This window comes from Syzygium oleosum, unplaced genomic scaffold (assembly GCF_021117445.2).
Source record: "Syzygium oleosum isolate NSW1041296 unplaced genomic scaffold, Sole_v2.1 Sole_v2.04, whole genome shotgun sequence".
NCBI lineage: Eukaryota > Viridiplantae > Streptophyta > Magnoliopsida > Myrtales > Myrtaceae > Syzygium > Syzygium oleosum.
This window is the reverse complement of record NW_026607488.1, coordinates 13,819,352-13,837,970: the sequence shown is the minus strand read 5'-3', so window position 1 is coordinate 13,837,970 and position 18,619 is coordinate 13,819,352. Positions and strand designations below refer to the sequence as shown.

General features: G+C 41.3%; 1 protein-coding gene across 1 annotated transcript; it reads left to right on the top strand.

The window, feature by feature from the left end:
* The first annotated feature begins 9,479 nt into the window (after nt 1–9,479).
* LOC130138064 (germin-like protein subfamily 1 member 7) lies at nt 9,480–10,299 on the top strand. Its single transcript, XM_056311014.1, has 2 exons — nt 9,480–9,657; nt 9,746–10,299. Exons 1-2 carry the CDS (start codon nt 9,540–9,542, stop codon nt 10,297–10,299), a joined length of 672 nt encoding a protein of 223 aa, XP_056166989.1. The 5' UTR covers nt 9,480–9,539.
* Nucleotides 10,300–18,619: the final 8,320 nt, after the last annotated feature.

Sequence of the window (18,619 nt, the reverse complement as noted above, 5' to 3'; positions counted from 1 at the left end):
ACGACGATGACGACGATGACGACGATGATGCTGAACAAGAAGATTAAGATCAAGATGAAGACGAAGGTGAAGACGAAGATTTAGATTTTTGAGACTTTTTACTAATTATGTTGTAATTATTATTTTTGTTATTATTATGACAAAGTTTATTGTTGTTGTCATATTTATTATTGTTGTTGTTGCCGTAATTATTAGTATTGTTGTTGTTGTTGTGGTAGTTATTATTATTATTATTATTGTAATTGTTGTTGAATATTATTATTGCTATTATTGATAATGAAACGTTATTGTCCGGAAAAAAAAATGAATTACGCGAGTGTGGGATAGTAGAAATGAAATTCGTGGCTAAAATCTGTGGAAAATTTGCCACAAAATTTATCCACGAATTTCATGAAAAAATCCCACTCACAAGCCTAAGTAATTTTTCATGAAAAGCCAAAAATTAATTTTACGAAATTCGTGGCAAAAATCCGTGGCAATTTACCACGGATTTCGTAAACAAAGGCCGTACGCATGATCGTGGATTTTTATGAAATCCGTGGCAAAAATCCGTGGCAAATTTGCCACGGATTTTTTTTAAAAGAAAAATCTTCTGTAGGGTTTTTTAGGAAATTCGTGGCAAAAATCCGTGGCAAATTTGCCACGGAATTTTTTATTTAAAAAAAAATTCTATTGTATCTTTCTTAGAAAATCCGTGGCTAAAATCCGTGGCAAATTTGCCACGGATTTTAGCCACGGATTCTTTTTTAAAACAAAAATCGTGTGTAGGGTTTTTTAGGAAATCCGTGGCAAATATCCGTGGCAAATTTGCCACGGATTTTAGCAACGGATTTTGTTTAAAAAAAAATTCTATTGTATTCTTTTTTAGGAAATCCGTGGCAAAAATCCGTGGCAAATTTGCCACGGATTTTAGCCACGGATTGTTTTTTAAAACAAAAATCGTGTGTAGGGTTTTTTAGGAAATTCGTGGCTAAAATCCGTCGCAAATTTGCCAAGGATTTTAGCCACGGATTGTTTTTAAAAAAAAATTCTATTGTATTCCTTTTTAGGAAATCCGCGGCAAAAATCCGTGGCAAATTTGCAACGGATTTTAGCCACGGATTGTTTTTTAAAACAAAAATCGTGTGTAGGGTTTTTTAGGAAATCCGTGGCTAAAATACGTCGCAAATTTGCCACGGATTTTAGCCACGGATTGTTTTTAAAAAAAAATTCTATTGTATTCTTTTTCAGGAAATTCGTGGCAAAAATCCGTGGCAAATTTGCCACGGATTTTAGCCATGGATTGTTTTATTAAACAAAAAATCTATTGTATTCTTTTTTTAGGAAATCCGTGGCTAAAATCCGTGGCAAATTTGCCACGGATTTTTTTTTAAAAACAAAAAACGTGTGTAGGGTTTTTTAGGAAATTCGTGGCAAAAATGGGTGGCAAATTTGCGACAGATTTTAGCCACGGATTGTTTTTAAAAAAAAATTCTATTGAATTTTTTTTTAGGAAATTCGTGGCAAAAATCCGTGGCAAATTTGCGACGGATTTTAGCCACGGATTGTTTTTAAAAAAAATATTCTATTGTATTCTTTTTTAGGAAATTCGTGGCTAAAATCCATGGCAAATTTGCAACGGATTTTAGCCACGGATTTTTTTTAAAAAAAATTCTATTGTATCTTTCTTAGAAAATCCATGGCTAAAATCCATGGCAAATTTGCCACGGATTTTAGCCACGGATTTTTTTTAAAACAAAAATCGTGTGTAGGGTTTTTTAGGAAATTCGTGGCAAAAATCCGTGGCAAATTTGCCACGGATTTTAGCCACGGATTGTTTTTAAAAAAAAATTCTATTGAATTTTTTTTTAGGAAATTCGTGGCAAAAATCCGTCGTAAATTTGCCACGGATTGTTTTTAAAAAAAAATTCTATTGTATTCTTTTTTACGAAATTCGTGGCAAAAATCCGTGGCAAATTTGCCACGGATTTTAGCCACGGATTTTTTTATTAAACAAAAAATCTATTGTATTCTTTGTTTAAGAAATCCGTGGCAAATTTGCCACGGATTTTAGCCACGGATTGTTTTATTAAACAAAAAATCTATTGTATTCTTTTTTTAGGAAATCCGTGGCTAAAATCCGTGGCAAATTTGCCACGGATTTTAGCCACAGATTGTTTTATTAAACAAAAAATCTATTGTATTCTTTTTTTAGGAAATCCGTGGCTAAAATCCGTGGCAAATTTGCCACGGATTTTTTTTTAAAACAAAAATCGTGTGTAGGGTTTTTTAGGAAATTTGTGGCAAAAATCCGTGGCAAATTTGCCACGGATTTTAGTCACTGATTTTTTTTAAAAAAAATTATATTGTATTCTTTTTAAAAGAATCCGTGGCAAATTTGCCATGGATTTTAGCCACGGATTGTTTTATTAAACAAAAAAATCTATTGTATTCTTTTTTTAGGAAATCCGTGGCTAAAATCCGTGGCAAATTTGCCACGGATTTTTGCCACGGATTTTTTTTGAAAACAAAAAATCATGTGTAGGGTTTTTTAGGAAATTCGTGGCAAAAATCCGTGGCAAATTTGCCACGGATTTTTTTAGTAAACAAAAAATCTATTGTATTCTTTTTTTAGGAAATTCGTGGCTAAAATACGTGGCAAATTTGTCACGGATTTTTCCACGGATTTTTTTATTAAACAAAAAATCTATTGTATTCTTTTTTACGAAATTCGTGGCTAAAATCCGTGGCAAATTTGCCACGTATTTTAGCCACGAATTTCCTAAAAAACCCTACACACGATTTTTGTTTTTTAAAAAAATCCGTGGCAAAAATCCATGGCAAATTTGCCACGGATTTTAGCCACGAATTTGAAAAAGACCCCAAATCTACCACGACAATTTTATATTTCGATTCGAATTTACCGTGAGAAAATAATAATTCGTGGCTAAAATCGTGGCAAATTAGCCACGAATTGGAAATCGTGGCTAAATCCGTGGCAAATTAGCCACGAAATAAGATTCGTGGCTAATTTGCCACGATTTTTGCCATGAATCCTAGAACCATGGCAAATTTGCCACGATTTTAGCCACGATTTTAAATCCGTGGTTAATTTCAGCGAAAATTCTACAAACGGCGTCGTCTTCATGAGCGGGTACAAATTAGGGTTCTTCTTTTCTGTTCTCACGATCGAACCAATCTTCTCACCTTACCTCTGTCTCTTGTCTGTCTCTGTCTTCTCCCTCTTTCTCTGTCTCTGTTGCAGTTCTTCGGCGTTCTTCGGCATTCTTCGGCGCGATTCTTGGCATTCTTCGGCGGCGAACGCTGGGAAGCGAGGACACCCAGCGCGCGGTCTGCTTCTGTTGGGTTCTTCGGCGGCGTCCGAGAGTGTTCGGTATGCTTCTGTTGGGTCTGCTTTTCGCCGTTTTTTCTAGGCGTTTGCGTCTGCTTATGCTTCTGTTCAATGTATGTGTTGGGTCTACGTTTGGTCCGCCGCTCCGTGCTTCGCTTCTATGCTTCGCTTCGTGCTTCGCTCGCTCGCTCGTCGCTTCCCGCTCGCGCTTCCGCCGCTAAGCTTCGTGCTTTTGTGCTTCGTGCTTCGCTCCGTGTCGGGCCGGCTTCGTGTTGGGTCCGCGTCACCGCCCGTGCTGGGCCGGCTTCTATGTTGGGTCCGCGTCCGCTTCGCTTCGCGCTTCGCTTCTACTTCGTGTTGGGTCCGCTTCGTTCCTGTTCGTGGACGAAATAGATTAGGTCTGTTTCGCCCACGAATTTGGTTCTATTCGTGTGCGAAACAAACCAGTTTCGTGGGCGCTTCTGTGCTTCGGCTTCTGCTTCTGTGTTGGTCTCGGTGTTGGCTTTCGTGGGCGCTTCTGTGTTGGGTGTTAGATTGGGTCTGTTTTGCCCACGAACAGAATCAAATTCGTGGGCGAAACAGAAACAGAACCATTCTATTTCGCCCACGAATTTGATTCTGTTCGTGGGCGAAACAGAAACAGAACCATTCTGTTTCGCCCACGAATTTGATTCTGTTCGTGGGCGAAACAGAATGGTTCTGTTTCTGTTTCGCCCACGAATTTGATTCTGTTCGTGGGCGAAACAAACCCAATCTGTTTCGTTCGCCCACGAAACAGAACGAAACATAATCAATTTCTCATATTTAGGTTGAAATTTAGTCGGATTTAGGTTGAAATTGAGTTGAAATTCGTTTGAAATTTGGTCGAAATAAGGTGAAATGTGGTCGGAATGAGTTGAAATTTGGTCGGTCAAGTGGAAACGGCCCGCTAATCGAAATACACGGCCTATGGCCGTGACGCAAGCCTTTTTTTGGCTTTTTGGAGTCGTTTAGATGGGTTTTTTGGCAAAAAATGATTCTGATGAATAGTGTTTTCCGTGACATTTCCGCTTTTTTTTTTTCGTTTCGGAGTCATTTTATCATTATCTAGGTTTGAAAACTATTTCCAAACCTTTTTTGGCCTAGGTTGAAGCTTTGGCCATCGGGGTAAAACTATTTCCGTGACATTTGGGTTTTCTGGAGTGGCTCCCTTCGAGGTAAAAACTTATTGATTTTCTTGTTGAAGTTGATATATTCATTTTGAACAGAACTTAGTGATTTACTTGCATCATAAAATTTGTTGTGAAAGTGTAACTTATTAAGTTCTAAGGCTTTCAAAACATGCAATTAAATTTTAAAACAAGTCGAATTACAGAAATTAACTGAAAATTTGATGACCCTGACCAGCTAGATGAGTTCTTCCTTTTTTACCGTTGTAGGACCAGAAATTTAGCTCGTAGACATTTCCGGACAGCTTCCTTTTTTTCAGGGGCCATCTCTCTTGCTCTCAATAACAAAATGGTAAGCTTCACGACGTACGTCATTATGTGTCCTTACTATATGTTCATAATTTTCTTTATTTTTGTCTAACCTTGCACCTTTTAGTGTAAACGTGGAGGTCACATGCGTCGTTATGATGCTTCACAAAGAAGACCAGGCCTTTCCTCTTCCTCGTCCTCATCCCCATCCCTTTCCGCTTCCCCTGCCCCTGCCCTTTTATCTAACCCTCAACTAGTACATGGATACATTGGCCCTTCCTCCGACCCTCAAATGCGAATTGAATTTACTTCAGTTCCATCGCCTTCGGTTCCACCTTCTTCTTCAACGCAACACTCGAATTATGAAGAAGATACCCGATTCATGATAGCCCCATTTGGAGATTCGTAAGTATTTCATTTTTTTAAATATATGTGAATTATTATGGATGTCAACTGAATTGTCTGTATGCTTTACGGATGCTACGTATGTTGAAATAAGTTATAACCCGTTTGCAGATTCACGGATTCTACGCATGTTGTGAGGAGACTTAATAAAATAATCGATAACTATTGGATGGGGCAGTTTAGTAGTTGGACCACTGCTCCAAAAGAAGTAAAGGAATTGTGGTGGAATGAGTTCAAGGTAAGTTTTGTCATTTTATTTCCTCACAAACTAAGTTCGATTTAGCATACTGAGCGTACAATTATTTTTCTATTGATTGCTTGCAGCGGAAGTTCAGGTGGGATGAAGCGGAAGAGAAAGAAGTTAAAAGAATTTTTAAGAAGAAAGCCGGTGATCACATGCGAAATGTGATGAATAGAGCAAAGAGAAGACAAGAAAAGTCGGATTTTATTACAGCCGACAATTGGGCGGAAATCAAAAGAACTTGGGACACCGAAAAGCATAAGCAAATCAGTGAAATTAATAAGAAGAATCAAGCTTCTAGTTCTAGTGAAGGGTCTGCCACATATGCTAGGGGTTCTATTAATATCGGGGAGCATAGAAAAAGAATGGTAAGTCTTTTAAACATGTTGTAAAGTTAAATCAATAATTACTCATTTCATTTATGTTTATATTTTGTAGGCAGATGAATTGGGGACGGAACCAACATTTATGGCTACATTTGAACGCACCTTTCAGAAAAAAGATAAGACATGGACCGGCAATCGAGCAAAAGTTATTAAGGTATGTAAGGTTATATTTTGTATTTATATATATGAATTTTTTTTTATTTTTATTAATATTGTTAATGTATGACAAATATGATGAACTTGTAATGAGCACGGCTGCTGCTAGTGGTGATGGTGATGGTGATGGTGATGGTGATGGTGCTGCTGCGTCCGAGCCATCGGTTGACAGTATGGCATTATGGATGGAGGCATCGGGTGGAATGAGAAGAGGTCAAATATTTGGGATGGGATCCTTGTCAAGGATGTACAGAACGTCGGCTGCTGCAACTTCATCCTCCAGTGCGGCTTTTTTAAGGGCACAACATGAGGAGCGAACAGACCAAGAATTGAACCGCTTGAAACAATTACTGATACAGAAGGATGAAGAAATGAAACAGTTACTTGTACAGAAAGACGAAGAAATGAAACAATTACTTGTACAGAAGGACGAAGAAATGAAAGGAGTGAACCAACGTTTGCAATTGATCATGCAACACCTCAACCTCGAAGCTGATGACGGTCCTCCTGTACCTCCTACTAATCCAGTAGGTGATGGCCACAATGATGATGATAATGAGATTCCTGATGATGATGATGATGATGATGATGATGATGATGATGATGATGATGCTGATGCTGATGCTGATGCTGATGCTGATGCTGATGCTGATGATGATGATGATCCTTGCTAGTTTAAATTTCCAAGAGGTACTTATATCTTTGTGCTTCTGCTGTTGAATAGATGTGAAAAAATTAACAGGGGTTAGGAGTTTGATATTGTGATGTTTGCGCTGCAGATGGACAGGACTTCGATTCTTGGAAATCAATAGTTTGCCGCAATGTGCCACAATGTGAAAGAACTTCTTGGCAAGATCAATAGTTTGCCACAACAGTTTGCGAACTTGCTAATTTAGAACATTGTTTCATTTCTTTCTTTTTGGGGTTTGTTCTTGTCTTGACTGTGATTTTCTATCAATGTTAATTAGATTTCAAATCGAAATCGTTCCTAAACAACATTCGTCGCTAAAGTATTCATTAAAATTCGTCGCCAAATTTGTTTTCGAATAATGTCGGCCGCAATAGTCAAAATTTTTCGTGGCAAAATACTGATAAAAAAAAAATTCGGGCAAATTAGCCACGAATAAACTCGTCGCAAAAAAATTTTTTTTTTTGGCAAATTAGCCACGTGATAATTAGCAACGACTTTTTGCCATGAAAATATTTCGTCGCAATTTCGCGACCAAAAAATAAATCAAAATAATAGCGACGACTTTTGCCACGAATAGATCTCGTGACAAATTACCGACGGATTCTTGTCACGAATAATATTCGTGGCAAATTAGCCACGGATATTTGCCACGAAAAATATTCGTGGCAAATTACCGACGGATTCTTGTCACGAATAATATTCGTGGCAAATTAGCCACGGATATTTGCCACGAACAATATTCGTGGCAAATTACCAACGGATTCTTGTCACGAATAATATTCGTGGCAAATTAGCCACGGATATTTGCCACGAACAATATTCGTGGCAAATTACCGACGGATTCTTGTCACGAATAATATTCGTGGCAAATTAGCCACGGATATTTGCCACGAAAAATATCCATGGCAAATTAACGACGGATAGGCCACGAATAATATTCGTGACAAATTAGCGACGGATATTTGCCACGAATTTTGCCACGAATAATTAGCGACGAATTTTGCGACGAATTATTTTTCATTGCAAAATTAGCCACGAATTTTGCCACGAATAATTAGCGACGAATTTTGCGCCGAAAAAAATTCGTCGGAAATTAGCCACGAAAATTGGAATTTTCCGTGGCAAAATTTTTCGACGGCCTATTAGCGACGAATTTTTTTCCGTTGCTAATTTCGTCGCAAATTCATTTTGCCACGAATTTTGTCGAAATTTTTCGTGGCAAAATTCGTGGCAAAACCCGGCTTTTTTTGTAGTGTGTATTTGGTGCTTAGTCTGAATGGTATTTTTTAACTGATGAAGGAAAGCCCCAGGTAACTTCCAAACAAGTGGAACATGATAACAAAATAATGGTAATTGGAGAATATATTAAGTTGTATAATACGCCCAACATCCAACTAACATGCAATAATATAATATATTTTCGAGACGACCTCCTCCTCTTCTCTTCTTTTTCTTTTTCTTTTTTCTTTTTTCCTTTTTCCCTCTCCTAGCCATCGCCAGGTCTCGTTGATGGCCAACGGATTAAATGCTCATAAACAAAGTCGATCTATGACTTTCTTTTCATTAGGATGCAGAGAAGTGGCAGCTTGGGACAAGAACAGTCTCTTATTACCTACAATCCACGAACCATGCACGGGAAAACAGAAAAAAAAAAAAAAAAGGTGCCAATGACCTTAAATGGTCAAACCGCGGTAATGAACTTATCGTTTGTGCAAGAATGCTTATTTTATCCATTTTGGTGCAACAAAAGAGTGCAATGCAACCAAGTAAATGTTAAGAACTTTGGTATTGGGTAACAAAGATGGGGGACATCGATGGCAAAAGTATTTTCGGGATAAAGATGGATATGGATATTGTTTTCCTTTTGCAATCTAGATAACCAATTCGTTCTTTTCGAGATATGTCATTGTCGCAGAACAAATGGTCTTTACTTGATCAGGCTGTATTGATTATGCTAGAGAGTTTACCATTTTTCACAAGAAAAGTGAAGAAAAAACGGCACAAGGATGTAAAAGTTATCGAAGACCACTTCCGTATCAGACGACGTGCCTTCTTCAAGCTGGAGGGAGAGGAAATCAAACGAATCACCAAGTCGTCGCAGTTGTTGTCGAACGGTTCATCCATGGACTTGAGAAGCGGGAAATAGATTCTACTTTGAACACTTGGTAATATGCAGGGTAGCTTCCCCAATAAACTATATCTCCATATAATCGCACCTTGAATCATTAAGTAAGTCATGTCTTATAAAGAAAGTGGAGCTAAAACCTTCTTTTCATTCGGCAGCTGACAAGTGGCAGTTTGGGAGAAGAACAGGATTTTATTAATTTCCTACCACCCACGAACCTAGCTCGGGAAAAAGAAAATCTACCAAAAGTATTTTATGAAAAGTAAGAAAAATTGTATTAAATGATCAAATCATCATCGATGAGCTTATCATATCTGAAATACGAAGCTCATCAACTTTTGTACGACAAGAGAGCGCATTTCTAGATATTTTCGGTCTTCTTTGAGTGGTAAAAGAGTTGTAAAAGAAACAAAGAAGAAACGGTACGAGGATTCAAAAATTCATCAAAGACCATATCAAAATCAGGTGATAATTTACCTTACCAAAAAAAAAATCAGGTGATAAGAAACAAATGGCCAAGTCGTCGTAGTTGTTATAGGGTGAGAAGGGGAAAATAGATAAAACCTCTGAAGATTTGGTAGGAATCTGCATGAAAACCTTCTGATGAATCAAATACTGGGTCAAACATTTTCATCTATAAAGAGAGAGCATGTTGCCATGCAAGTCCTCACTCCTCCCTCAAGCAATACTAGTCTGTGCAAGGATTAGAACTCGCGATCAAGGCCCCAACTCCTGTTCACAACCACAATGAAGTTTCTTCCCATTAGCTTTCTCATCTTGGCTTTAGCAACTGTCGCTGCTTTAGCTTACGACCCGAGTCCTCTTCAGGACATATGCGTGGGAACCAATGATATGGAATCTGGAGGTTGGTTCCTCAATTCTTGCATTAGTCATGTATTTCATTTCTGGCTTATGATGTCGAAACTGAAACACCAATTTTTTTTCTTATGCAGTATTTGTGAATGGAAAGTTCTGCAAGGACCCAAAAGAAACCACGGCTGATGATTTCGTCTTTATGGGGTTCAGAACGCCTGGAAACACATCGAATCCGCTCGGATCAAAAGTCACACAGGCTTTTGTCGACCAATTTCCAGGACTCAACACTCTTGGAATATCCATGGCTCGCATTGACTTCGCTCCCGGCGGCCTAAATCCTCCCCACACTCACCCTCGTGGCACCGAGGTTCTGGTCGTGGTGGAGGGTACGCTACTTGTTGGCTTTGTCACGTCCAACCAATTAAACAACACACTCTTCACCAAAGTCCTGTACAAGGGGGACGTGTTTGTGTTCCCTATTGGTCTCATTCACTTCCAGTTGAATATCGGAAACACGTATGCACTGGCCTTTTCCGGTCTTAGCAGCCAGAACCCAGGACTCATTGTCATTGCTAATAATGTTTTTGGAGCGAAGCCACCCATTTCTGCTGATGTTCTTACCAAGGCCTTCCAAGTGGACAAGAAGGTTGTTGACTACCTCCAGCGCAGCTTTTGGTACGACAACAACTAAATGAATCTGTCATAAGTTACACAAAATGATTGAATTATGAGACTTGTAAAATTAATCTTATTTCCATAAGTGGTTGCTCTAGACACACATAACTAGACTACATACCACATGTATGCCTTATTTCGAATAAAAAATTGTTACCTCTCTCGACTGATTTCAAATAAAATATTTTCGATCCTTTTCCCGGGATTTAGGAAATGAATTTGACCAATGCACTATAGTGAGATCTCACCCGGGACCCGCGCATTCTCGGGATGCTAACCTTAGGGGTAAGGCTATTACGGGATTGAGTTCGCACGACCAAAGAACTCGACCTGGGTTCGATCTTCGACCATATGGATTGACGAGGGAATGTTTTGAGCCAACCGAGATCGGTCTACTTGATTGATCGTGTCCGAAGGGAACTAGCGACAGACCCTCGCAATTATATGACAACCGAGGTCGTCCTGGGTAGAGTAAACTTAAACGTGATTTGACTTAGTGTCAGTCACGGGTCGAGAGCGCGTAATTCCAGAGAGCCACCCGTTAGCCAGAGATAAGCTAAAGTCGCAATTGTTCAATTTTAGTCATTTCTTAGAATTCGGGCCCGGGAATCGAGAATTTTGAAAATGACAATTTTGGACGGCCGATGACGTTTTTGGCTTGGCCAACCTTGGGGCCACCCATTTCTGCAAAAAAATGGATTTCAGTCCGGGACCCGGAAAATGACGATTTTGCCCCTCTGGTCACCGATGGCGATTCTGAAGTCGTTTGAGGTTATTTTTCGAGGCTAGTGTCATTTTGGGGTGGCCACGCACATTCAGAGTGGTTTTTGGCCAAAAATTGGAATTTCGACAAAAATTGGAAAAATAATATTATTTTATTCCCGAAACTTTGACGTGGATTTTCGAGGGCTTGCGCGATGAATTTCGCGATTCCGACGCCATATTATGTTGGCCACGCACATATGGAACACGTATGTGCGAAAATTGGAATTTCGATTCGGGATCGGAAAATTACGAAAATACCCCTAGGCCATTTTTAATTAATTCCGAAATTTGGATTAATTTTGGGATTAACCAAGGTGAGTTAGGCTTAACTCAGGTCTGGTCAACCATGGTTAAGAGCAAATGACCATTCTACCCCTAAATTATTGGATTGGATCAAATTTGGGCCCTTGGATTAGGGGCAAAATTGTCCAATGGGCCTAGATTGTGACACTTGGATCCCACTAAGCTATCTTTGACCCATTTGACCAGATAGTCTTCTCTCTCTCTCTATCGTGCTGACCCATTCAGCCATTTTTTCCCCAGAATTTTCCTCTTCTTCTTCACGTTTCTGGTTCTGCAGTCCCGTTTCTGCCATTTTCGGTACTGTTCACGCCGGAACAGTACCAGCCGGTGCTGCCCCCACCAAGCCAACATCACCAGCAACCATTTCCACCTCTGTGCAGCCACCACAGCCCCGGTTCTTGTCCAAAACAGCCTTGTTTCTTTCTTTTTCTCTTTCCCGGTCTGCAAACAGTACCGCCGGAGCTTCGCCGGAGCTCCGATCGCCGTTCCGTCGACACCCAGCCGTCCAGCCTCGCCGTACGTCGCCGTCCAGCACAGTCCGTACAGTGTCCGTACGGTACTGTTCACCGCCCGTACGGATCACTGTTCATGCCGGACCGTCGGACGCCGCGGCTGTCACCGGCACCTCGCCGGCCACCGTCCCAGGCCTGTCCGTACGGTGTCCGTACGGAAGTACTGTTCACCGCCGTACGGGGGGGGATCACTGTTCACGCCGTCCGTACATCGCCGGCGACGCTGCTGCCGCTGTCCCGGCCCGTTCCAGCCCCGTTCTGTCTCGCCTTTTTGGGTAAGTGTTTTCCCCAAATGTCATTTAGGACCTCGGGTATTTCTAGGCTCGTTTAGGACTTGATTTAGGCGAAATTGTGGCTGTTTTCGTGGCTGTTTTAGGCTGAGAACGGGGCTGGCTGTTCGGAGGTTATGGACTGATTTGGGAGATTGAAAATGCATGGTTTGGTAGGCTTGGATGGGGCCGAGGTGATGCGAAATGATCGCGGCTGAATTGTGCGATTAATTGATGGGATTGTGCCTTGAATTGAAATTTGTGCGTGGTTGTGTGAATTGTGTTTAATGGCTGGTTGTTTAGATGATTGTGGACTGATTGGCGAGGGAAATTCGAGGTTTAGGAGGCTCGGTTAGGACTGTGATGTTGAGGATCGATCGGGGTTGAATGGTGTGATTAATTGGAAATGTATTGGCTTGATTGGGTTTATCGGATTAATTGTGTAGTTTGCGGTCATTGGCTTGTTCTAGTTTGTGCTTGGACCGAATGTGATGTGGTGCTATGCCGTGTGTGTGGCTGTGAGGTGTGGTGGCGTGGACATGTGAATGTGCATTGAGTTCGTGTGCCGAGTGTGGGTGATCATGTGGTGTTCGTGTGATGAGAATGCGTGTTTGTGAAGTGTACGTGAGATGTGAATTTGGTGCGTGGCTATGTATGTGTGAGGCGTGTATGTTTGGCCGTGCGTGTGCTGGTTGTGTGTAAGTGTGGTTTGAGTGGAACGAGGATATGGAAATGTGAGATTGGTTGGAAAGGATCCGTCCTGAGGCGTGTACGTTTACGCGGGACGATGCCGTCCCTGACGAGGTGACGATGCCCGGCCTGACGAGGTGTCGATGCCTGACGTGGTCAGAAGACCGTTGGCCTGATGCGTTTTACGCGGGCGCGGTAGAAGGAAAGTGTGTGTAGGATTCCGTCCTGAGGCGTGTACGTTTACGCGGGATGATGCCGTCCCTGACGAGGTGACGATGCCCGGCCCGACGGGGTGACGATGCCTGACGAGGTCAGAAGACCGTTGGCCTGATGCGTTTTACGCGGGCGCGGTAGTGGTGGAAAGGTTGAGAATGAGTGGGATTTGGCAAGACAAGCGAGAGGATTGTGGAAAGTGACGCATGGTGTGAGTAGCGTGCGAGTGTGTTTGTATCGCGTGATGTGATGCTTAATTATGGGGTAGAAACTGCTAGGCACGGTATGGGGCGTGCCCAAGTGGTTTCTGTCTTATAATTGAGGCACGCGCGCGTCTGTGATTCCTTGCTGTGATGTGTTGGCTGTGTTATTGTCTAACGTGCAGGAACGTGCGTGATGGATTCCAGGTAGGGTCGCATGTGATTGTTAGTTTGGCCGATCGTTGTGTGTTATGTGTGTTTTCGTCTGGCGGTACGTGAGTGCCTACGTGGGGTTTGGGGTTGTACACTTATTGAGATTCGTCTCACGGTTGTATAACCGCCACTTTCAGACCCCCGGCCCTAAACCCGGGAAGTGCGCCTTTTCTTTTTGGAAGTCCGGGGAGCTGTTGTTGGTGCCCAGTGGAGTTGCAGGTGAGTGTCTGGAGGCTCAGACCCGAAGATTCAGAAGCAGACTGGACGAGGGCGATCCTTAGGTTTTTCCCTAGGGTTTTAGGGGTTGTGTAAATCGGGTTGACCCATAGGGAAGTTAAGTTAACCAGACCTCGATCTTTTGTTTAAACGGTGATTGAGGATGTTAGTCTGTATTTGTGTCTGGAATATGATGTTTGTATATTTGGTGTTGTATGAATATGTGGTTGCTGGACTGTTCTGTTGTGCTACCCCGTTGTCGTCATTATTTGTCCGGGGTTTTGTTATTCGCTTCCGCATGTGGCTCTGATGTTTGGGTTGGGTCGGCGACGTTCCTGGGACGTCGCAATATTTCGACCGGAGCGGGATGTCGCGAGCTCGTTGGGGTTCGGGGCGTGACAGTAAATATTGCTTCCCACATCAACGGAATTTGTACTCCAAAAAGGGTATCATGCAAAGAATGTCCAACCCTATTAAATAGTCTGATTTAAAACAGTCTTGTGATTGAGTACAGAGACTATTTAAAGAAATCATCAGGGCGATTGTTAATACATCCGGCCCTTAGGTGGCCAAAAATAAAAAAAGAACCGCTTTGTTTCCATCATTATCTTGAAAGGAGAAGTTCACCACAATATGTCAATTTCCTTAGAGTATCAAATTCAAGTTTGATAAATTACTGCTGACGACATTTCTCATTTTTTTTTACCGACATACTAAATTCTGCAGATAACTTTACTTTTTCTTTAGTATGGCCAGAAGAAAAATCTTTCCTGCACTCATTTTCCATCTACAATCAAAATGTCGGGTTGAAACCTCATAATTTCGGCTGGATAATTATTTCCAGGATTGTCGTGGCCTACAATATCATTTATAAATGTGTATGCACGGACAAAGTCAAAACCTTGAATAAGATATGGACGGCATTGATCTCTTTATTGAAGCAATCACTATTACAATCTCAAATAGACCATCGATGGACATAAAGGGGAAATATAGAGACACAAATGCGTTACTTCCTATGCACTTATTTTGACAATTTCCAAAAGAACGAGAAAGCTAAGTTGCTTCTCAACCTTAGCTTGGAATGATCTAAGACTCTATATGACAATTGAACCGAAAACAAACTTAGACATATCATGAAGATGGACATGAGTCTGAACAAAATCGTCGTGCAATTCAATTTGGTCTAACCGTTTAATTTCAAATATGGGTCCGAAGTAGCCATTTGGTCTCAAACAAGAGATTAAGCTCCCCGGTTGGCAAGTACATATGCTTATTCCGGTAGCACGAGTAGGGGCATTTTTGTCCATAGTCATTTTTTTTTCTTTTTTTTTCCCATCTTTTCATTGTTCATCTTCTTGATTCTTGGAGGGAAGTTGCAGGTCTCAAGCTCACCTCCAAATCTGGCCATCTTACATGACCATGGGCATTCAAGCGTCGCCTTGGCCCACTTTTCAGATAGCCGTCCATGGCCACCGGCACTAAACGAGACGTTGTCTCTCTCTTTACACTCAAAAGCATATATTTACCTTAATCCCAAAACTCTTCGATCTCTTTCTCAATAACTTGATTTAGCCCCCCAAAGAGCCATGGGATAGCTCTGACAAGAAAACCATGAATTGCTAGTCCGGCAACCGCAGGTAGCACGGTTCCGACAAGAAGAAGAAGTTTGAGCTGGCGGCACTGCCCTCAAACGTCAGGCCGAAAGCAGCAGAAGCTGAAAGGGCCGGAGGCTGCTGTGAGGCCCAACCGTTACGCTGTTGACCAAGTGCAACCTTTGGCTATTGAAGTGATAGCGGAATAATGACTACCGGCTCATGGAGGAGTTCGTGATGAACGAAGATCAGCTCAAGCCATGGCCACGTGCAACGATGGCTCGTTTCGTAGCCGATGGCCATGGATAGCCCGGTCTGAAGAGCTTGCCAAGAAGACGCCTGAATGCGAGCCAACAGCCATGGAAGACTTGAAGGAGGAAGAAGAGAAAAAAAATGAAAAGAAAAAAAATAAAAAAGAAATGTTATGAAGGAAGGCCGTGGGTGACTTCCAGGCAAGTGGAACACAATAACAGAGTAATGGCAGTGGAACATATATTAAGTTGTCCAACACGTCCAACATCTATAGAGCACGCAATCATATAATATATTTCCGAGACGACCTCCTCGCCTTTGAAGACTTTCGCCAAATATTTCCTCAAACTTAGCCCTGTATTTGGTGCTTAGTCTGAATGGTATTTTTTAACTGATGAAGGAAAGCCCCAGGTAACTTCCAAACAAGTGGAACATGATAACAAAATAATGGTAAGTGGAGAATATATTAAGTTGTATAATACGCCCAACATCCAACTAACATGCAATAATATAATATATTTTCGAGACGACCTCCTCCTCTTCTCTTCTTTTTCTTTTTCTTTTTTCTTTTTTATTTTTTCCTTTTTCCTTCTCCTAGCCATCGCCAGGTCTCGTTGATGGCCAACGGATTAAATGCTCATAAACAAAGTCGATCTATAACTTTCTTTTCATTAGGATGCAGAGAAGTGGCAGCTTGGGACAAGAACAGTCTCTTATTACCTACAATCCACGAACCATGCACGGGAAAACAGAAAAAAAAAAAAAAAAAAAAAAGGTGCCAATGACCTTAAATGGTCAAACCGCGGTAATGAGCTTATCGTTTGTGCAAGAATGCTTATTTTATCCATTTTGGTGCAACAAAAGAGTGCAATGCAACCAAGTAAATGTGAAGAACTTTGGTATTGGGTAACAAAGATGGGGGACATCGATGGCAAAAGTATTTTCGGGATAAAGATGGATATGGATATTGTTTTCCTTTTGCAATCTAGATAACCAATTCGTTCTTTTCGAGATATGTCATTGTCGCAGAACAAATGGTCTTTACTTGATCAGGCTGTATTGATTATGCTAGAGAGTTTACCATTTTTCACAAGAAAAGTGAAGAAAAAACGGCACAAGGATGTAAAAGTTATCGAAGACCACTTCCGTATCAGACGACGTGCCTTCTTCGAGCTGGAGGGAGAGGAAATCAAACGAATCACCAAGTCGTCGCAGTTGTTGTCGAACGGTTCATCCATGGACTTGAGAAGCGGGAAATAGACTCTACTTTGAACACTTGGTAATATGCAGGGTAGCTTCCCCAATAAACTATATCTCCATATAATCGCACCTTGAATCATTAAGTAAGTCATGTCTTATAAAGAAAGTGGAGCTAAAACCTTCTTTTCATTCGGCAGCTGACAAGTGGCAGTTTGGGAGAAGAACAGGATTTTATTAATTTCCTACCACCCACGAACCTAGCTCGGGAAAAAGAAAATCTACCAAAAGTATTTTATGAAAAGTAAGAAAAATTGTATTAAATGATCAAATCATCATCGATGAGCTTATCATATCTGAAATACGAAGCTCATCAACTTTTGTACGACAAGAGAGCGCATTTCTAGATATTTTCGGTCTTCTTTGAGTGGTAAAAGAGTTGTAAAAGAAACAAAGAAGAAACGGTACGAGGATTCAAAAATTCATCAAAGACCATTTCAAAATCAGGTGATAATTTACCTTACCAAAAAACAAATCAGGTGATAAGAAACAAATGGCCAAGTCGTCGTAGTTGTTATAGGGTGAGAAGGGGAAAATATATAAAACCTCTGAAGATTTGGTAGGAATCTGCATGAAAACCTTCTGATGAACCAAATACTGGGTCAAACATTTTCATCTATAAAGAGAGAGCATGTTGCCATGCAAGTCCTCACTCCTCCCTCAAGCAATACTAGTCTGTGCAAGGATTAGAACTCGCGATCAAGGCCCCAACTCCTGTTCACAACCACAATGAAGTTTCTTCCCATTAGCTTTCTCATCTTGGCTTTAGCAACTGTCGCTGCTTTAGCTTACGACCCGAGTCCTCTTCAGGACATATGCGTGGGAACCAATGATATGGAATCTGGAGGTTGGTTCCTCAATTCTTGCATTAGTCATGTATTTCATTTCTGGCTTATGATGTCGAAACTGAAACACCAATTTTTTTTCTTATGCAGTATTTGTGAATGGAAAGTTCTGCAAGGACCCAAAAGAAACCACGGCTGATGATTTCGTCTTTATGGGGTTCGAACGCCTGGAAACACATCGAATCCGCTCGGATCAAAAGTCACACAGGCTTTTGTCGACCAATTTCCAGGACTCAACACTCTTGGAATATCCATGGCTCGCATTGACTTCGCTCCCGGCGGCCTAAATCCTCCCCACACTCACCCTCGTGGCACCGAGGTTCTGGTCGTGGTGGAGGGTACGCTACTTGTTGGCTTTGTCACGTCCAACCAATTAAACAACACACTCTTCACCAAAGTCCTGTACAAGGGGACGTGTTTGTGTTCCCTATTGGTCTCATTCACTTCCAGTTGAATATCGGAAACACGTATGCACCGGCCTTTTCCGGTCTTAGCAGCCGAACCCGGACTCATTGTCATTGCTAATAATGTTTTTGGAGCGAAGCCACCCATTTCTCGCTGATGTTCTTACCAAGGCCTTCCAAGTGGACAAGAAGGTTGTTGACTACCTCCAGGCGCAGTTTTGGTACGACAACAACTAAATGAATCTGTCATAAGTTACACAAAATGATTGAATTATGAGACTTGTAAAATTAATCTTATTTCCATAAGTGGTTGCTCTAGACACACATAACTAGACTACATACCACATGTATGCCTTATTTCGAATAAAAGATTGTTACCTCTCTCGACTGATTTCAAATAAAATATTATTACCTCTCTCTCTCTCTCTCTCTCTCTCTCTCTCTCTCTCTCTCTCTCTCTCTCTCTCTCTCTCTCTCTCTCCCGAGGCGTGTACTTCAACGCGGGTTGTGCCATAGGTGGTAGATGTTGAGCCTGAGGCGTGTACTGTAACGCGGGCGAGAGACATGGCTTGAGGCATGTACTGTAACGTGGGCCGAGGAGT

What these genes read in the sequence shown, in the direction of transcription:
- LOC130138064 (XM_056311014.1), top strand. Translation starts at nt 9,540, where the DNA reads ATGAAGTTTCTTCCCATTAGCTTTCTCATCTTGGCTTTAGCAACTGTC. An exon ending in CAATGATATGGAATCTGGAG is followed by an intron (nt 9,658 to 9,745) that starts GTTGGTTCCTCA and finishes TTTCTTATGCAG; the next exon opens with TATTTGTGAATGGAAAGTTC.